Source organism: Salvia miltiorrhiza, chromosome 6 (assembly GCF_028751815.1).
Source record: "Salvia miltiorrhiza cultivar Shanhuang (shh) chromosome 6, IMPLAD_Smil_shh, whole genome shotgun sequence".
Classification (NCBI taxonomy): domain Eukaryota; kingdom Viridiplantae; phylum Streptophyta; class Magnoliopsida; order Lamiales; family Lamiaceae; genus Salvia; species Salvia miltiorrhiza.
This window is the reverse complement of record NC_080392.1, coordinates 17,277,489-17,283,335: the sequence shown is the minus strand read 5'-3', so window position 1 is coordinate 17,283,335 and position 5,847 is coordinate 17,277,489. Positions and strand designations below refer to the sequence as shown.

General features: G+C 39.8%; 1 protein-coding gene across 1 annotated transcript; it reads right to left on the bottom strand.

Moving 5' to 3' along the window:
• Nucleotides 1-272: 272 nt before the first annotated feature.
• Nucleotides 273-5,239, bottom strand: LOC130990257 (probable disease resistance RPP8-like protein 2). The gene is made up of 3 exons (XM_057914491.1): nt 4,649-5,239; nt 754-3,000; nt 273-546 (listed from the first exon to the last, which is right to left on the bottom strand). The coding sequence occupies exons 1-2, from the start codon at nt 5,084-5,086 to the stop codon at nt 775-777; spliced, it is 2,664 nt and encodes an 887-aa protein (XP_057770474.1). The 5' UTR covers nt 5,087-5,239; the 3' UTR covers nt 273-546; nt 754-774.
• Between the last annotated feature and the right edge of the window lie 608 nt (nt 5,240-5,847).

Genomic DNA, 5,847 nt, shown 5'->3' with positions numbered 1-5,847 from the left:
TCTTATCAAATAATATTGATATCTAATAAATTAATAAATGTATCAATTAAAAAATATCACACATTATCTCATATCACATAACAAACGAGCTTATTTTATAGGGGTGTACTTGTGGTACATGTAATTCTTATCATATAAATTAAGATTTAATTTGATTGCATATCATATACTACTATCTTAGTTTACAAAATTGAACAGAATTGTGCTCAACCACTAATTAAATTCCGAAAAATTTAAAATAAAAAATCTTGTCAAAATAAAAGATAAATGTGTTTTGCCAGTTGCCACTAAAAACTTGGTGACAGCATGATTGATTATTATAGAACATCATACACGACATCCACAATTTTTATCAGTCAAATTGCCCAACAAACAATGAAACAAACACAGGATCGAAACGCAAAGAAACGATAATTCAATTACAAAATAACAGTTTGAAATGGAACAAATTATTTTACTCAAATAAGCAAACACAACACAATGCGCATTGGTTTCTTTAGGAGTAATATCCAAGTCTGTTCTCTTCCGCAGCTTTGCATGAAGTGCCTGCGCACAGAGCTCATCAGCCCTCAAACAAATATAGGTGCCTTAAAGAAACTAAATGTAGCTACACTAATTCTATTCCCTTATTTTTTTTTTTTTTTTGCAAGTCGGGTTATAAACTACAATTAACACAATGTATATAGCACAATAATTCAGAAAAAACAAATGGATATAAAGAATCCAACAGCAATGAGCAACAAGACTACTTACCCGTCCACATAGTTTGAGGCCTTATTTTTTGACATCATCTGCAGGGAAAATGGAGAGCGTGAAGGTGGCAGCACCCTTTTTGGCGGCAAGACTCCTAGCAGAGGCGGCTGCTTCCTTACAACGCTGCAAATCCAAGTACTCCAACTTCGGAATATCAGCCAATGCAATTGGAATTTGTTTGAGCTTCTCACAGTTGTGCAGCTCAAGTCGTTTAAGACTTGGGAAATGGAGGGCAGACGCCACCCAAATCGACAGAGTCGTGCGCCCAATGTGCAACACCTCAAGTGAGTCGAACCCCCTGTCGTCCACCTTCCATCTCGACCCCACAAACGCGTTGTCTTTCAGCTTCAGCACCTTCAGCTTCTCCAGCGACCCCAAAACAGTCATGTGCTCCCAGTCAAGAAAAGTGTTGAGCAGGGTGAGGCTCCTCAGCTTCACGGGGAACTTATAGGCCGGCGGAAGCCCATCCAGCTTCCCATCCAAGGCCGCCTTCGGGAACACATCGTTCAGCAGCTTCAGCTTCTCAAGATTGCTCAGTTTCCTCAGACTATCAAACGATCCGCTCTTCCCATCCAGAAACGAGGATAGCTTCCCGCGGATCCCAAGTTTCTTCAGATTCCGAGCCCTGTCAAAGATTGCCTCTGTGCAGCTCTCCGGTGACAACGTACCCAGCGTTTGAAGCTTCTCGCCTTCTTTGCTATCCTTACCCGGCTTGGCCAGAGTGGTGCACGCGTTCGTCTTCATATGCCTCAGCTGAGTCATGCTCGTGACATCTGCTTTGATGTCAAGAGCACGGGATGTTGTGTCGACTATAAGAGTCTGTATGTTCCAAAGCTTGTTGAAGGCTTTGGGGAGAGATGAGGCCTTTGAATTGGAGTCCATCTTCAAGGATAGTGCGAGGTACCTCAAATGAACCAAGTGATAGAAATCACTAGGTATTTTAGAGAATTTGAGGGGCTTGGCTTCTAAAACTCTCAGCAGCTTGAAAGCTGCAGAAATGGAGGAGATATTCTCTGTTGGCACCTCTATATCCTCAGAGAATGTAACGAATGAGCGGACATAAGGCCCTTTAGGATTTCTATTGAGAAAGTTGACAACATTGGAATGAATACAAAGACGACGATGCTTTTCCGCCTCAGTGACGGAAGGCTGAAGCCCTCCGTCACTGGACTGCTTGATTTCCTGGAGGAAATTCTCCCTGTCTTTCCCACCTTCAACTCTGCAGAAATCGCGTAGCATGTCATGAATCCGGCAAGACTTCACTCTTCCATCAGCCTTGAGTTTCTCAACCCTGACCAGATTCCTGTTGATGAGATCATCCAGATTATACTCAGCAATCTCCTCCATGCTGAGTCCATCCTTAGGTTGAATCAATCCTTCTGCGATCCACATACGGATCAATTTCCATGCCGGGATTTCAAAGTCTTCGGGAAACATCCCCAGATAAAGAAAGCATTCTTTCAAGTGATAAGGCAGTTTCTCATAGCTCATGGATATGATCCTGTCCATGCGGTTGAGCGGGTCCAGTTGAAGAAACGTAGTCACGCTGCTAGAAACTTTCTCCCATGCGCTAGCGGATCTCGAGACCTTGGTGGCAAGAACGCCTCCGATCACCACGATAGCCAGTGGCAGGCCGTCACAGTTGCCAGCGATTTCCCTCCCAACAGCATCCAGATCAGAAGGGAACTCAGGCTTACTGAACACCTCCCATTGGAGAAGCTCACAACTCTCATCAAGATTCAAGGAACGCAAGTTATGCGGGTCCCTGAAGCGGTTAGCGTACCTGCCCACGCCTACTTGACGACTAGTGATCATGACTTTACCCGTGGGGTTATGCTTAGGCAAGCAGACTTTGAGCTTGTCCCAATCGGTAGGCTCCCACACGTCATCCATTACCAGCAAGAACTTGCCTCCTTCGAGAAGTCCAGATATCTCTTCAGCGAGCTGCTGCGCGGTCTTCCGGCTGTACTCGTCCTCGTTGAGCTTGGTCAGCATCTGCCTCAAAATGGAAAGAAACACCTCCTTCACAGTGAACTCTTGAGAGACATAAACCCATATACGAGTGGGGAATTCATATTTGATGTCGGAATCGTGAAAAATCTTTCCTGTCAATGTGGTCTTGCCAAGGCCAGGCATACCAATGATAGAGATGACATCAAGATGAGGAGTCGTTTCATTCAGATATCCTACTATTTTGTCAGCCTCGTCTTTCAGACCTACCACGTTGTCTTTCCTTGAAGGCGTAGGCTGTTTCATGGATAAAAACCAAAAAGACTTTAGAAGGTGTGTGGCTAAACTTATTTTAAAGAGTTTATAAGATTTTTTATTTTAAAGAGTTTATAAGATTTTTCAAGAACTTATGAGACGTAGTTTTTTAAGAGCTTATAAGTTGTCAAAATATTTGAATAATTGAACTTATAAGCCAGAGAGATAACTTTTAGTTAGTGAGAGAAAATATTTATTGGAGAAAGAAAAACGAAAAAAATAAAATAAAATTAGAATGATATATTATAAAAATAAAAAAAATCATAGTGGAATTATTTTTATAAAATGAGTGTTGCTTATAAGATAATGAGAAAATAAGTTCGATTTTTTTGGGAGCTTATAAGCTCTTACAACTTTTTTTTTTTGACTTGGAAGAGTTGGGGAGGGGGAGCAGTGGGGTTTGAACTCGGGATCTTACTGTTCACATACAGGAGGTCGCACCGCTTGGTGTCCCCTTGGGGACATAAGCTCTTACAACTTATTTTACAGCTTATAAATTCTTTAGTAATTTATTTTGTCAAACACATTGAAAGAGCTTATAAGCTCAGCCAAACACCCTCTTAGTATCACCTCTTCCTTATTATACCTTCAATATCACCTCTTAGCTTTTAAAATAAATCAAGATTAGATAATTAACGAGATTTAAGCATGATGTATTCTAGAATCAAATATAAAACCAAAGACCAATTTTAAATTCTTCAAAATCTACTTTCCATTACAGTAATGCGATGATCCATTGGAAGAGAAGAATCAGTAATTACAAAAAAGACTTTATCATTACACTAATTCTAATAAAATTGTTAAAAGTTATTGGATGTAGAATAAAAATATAATTTATAGGGACTCATTTGAACTACTCTTTCTCTATATATGAAATTAATTTCTTATAAATACACAATGTAAAAATTTTGATTTTTAACTAACACTAATTTTTGATAAATTCATACATAAATTTTGAACTTTTTGAAATTTGATACAAATTAAAATTCCAGCAATATTTAATCATACATGAACGTCAGAATATTATTATGTGGACGCTGAACCTTTTCTCCTTTCATTCTTCGTCATTGCCAACTCATATAAAAAATGTCATGTAATAAAACTCTGATCTCCACGTAGAATTAAGTGTCTCCTAAATTTTAATTCGAACCGCATTTAAAAAAAATCAAAATTTATGTATTAATCGACAAAAGATGATTTTAATTAAAAATAAATATATATTTCATATAGTATATACAAACAATTAACTTTATATATATATATATATATACACACACGAGAGCTTTAATTTCATCGGGTCGTGAGGCCAACCCGCAGAGGAGGTCAACCCTAAAGTCTTTCTCTAAGGATATGACTGTTAGGTAGTCAAATAATGATGTGTTATTTATTTAATCATATCAAATTAAAAGCAAAATTGACAAGAAACACAGACAGAATAGTCGATTTCCCAAATGAACGATTTCAAATTCAAGATCTCAAATTTTCTGGCTCTGCCCCTTATAAAGAGACGATCGACAAAGCGCATTTCAATAATTGGTATAAATAAAATCTTGCAGTGGATCATGATTTTAAGTTATTTAGTGTGCGCATGTAATTAAAAAAAATAAAAAGAAAAGGCGTAAGCAGAGACCTGCAGAGCTTCTTCATCTGGGCCATCGCCGGCGGCGAGATTGACGAGGTCAAACTTATCCTTGCCGCCGTAGATGTCACTGATCCTGGTGCAGATGGCGTTGACCTGCTCGGCGATGCTGATGAGGCCTAAGCCCCCGGAGGCGTTGAGCATTCTGGAGAAGTAGTTCATGGTCTTCTTCTCGGCGGCCTGGGTGACGAAGGCGTCGATGATGTCGTCGGCGTCGTAGATGACGCCGCGGATGTCGCGCACCAGCGCCTTGAGCGTCTCGTCCTTGCGCAGCTTCTTGCTCGACACCTTCTTCAGGAACGATTTGAAGAAGCCCACGTTATCCTCCAGCTGCTCCACCTGCCCCTTGGCGTCTTTGATCAGTTGCGCGTGGTGGATCAGCAGCTGCTTCAGGTTATCCAGCAGAAATTCCACTGCTGCATCCGCCATTTCTCCCCCCCTCTCTCTTTCTCTCTCTAGATTTTCGTCCCCTTCCACAGAACCACTTAATTATGAGGCATCTTTTTCCTCAGCTCGGTTCTCTCTCTACATATTGACTTTCACTTTCTCACTTTTTCTCACCTTTTCTCACGAAGCAAGGTGGCATTAAAATACTACTCCCTTCGGTCCACGATTTAATGTCTCACTTTGATGTCGGCACGAAGACTAATAAAGTTGAAAAAGATGATGTGGATGAAATATAAGGGTAGTTGGCTAAAGTAATAAAAGTGTTGTGAGTGGGTCCACTAGTTATAAAGTGTGAAAATATAGAATATAAAAATAATAAATGTGTTTTAAGGTGGGTCCATTAGTGACAAATGGTAGCAAATATAGAAAAAGAAGAAGAGTAAAATAGTACAAAAAGTATAATAGAGCATTAAATTGTGGACAGATTTTTAAAGGCAAGTAGGGCATTAAATTGTGGACGGAGGGAGTACTATCATGGTCGCACAGAAAAAGAAAAAGAAAAAGATTAACCATGATGAATGATGAACTAAAATACTCCCTCCGTCCCAAAATTGTGGACGGAGGGAGTACTATCATGGTCTGCAGATTGCTTGTCGGGAATCACAGAGATTAGGTTGTCCAAGATATATAAATCTTAGTAGTCCGATATCTAAGTTAATATTATGCAGCCTCTGCTTGGGCTGATGACTGCAATAATATCATTTAGTAGGCCTTTAAGCCAATTGCAACAACAATTTTGCAAT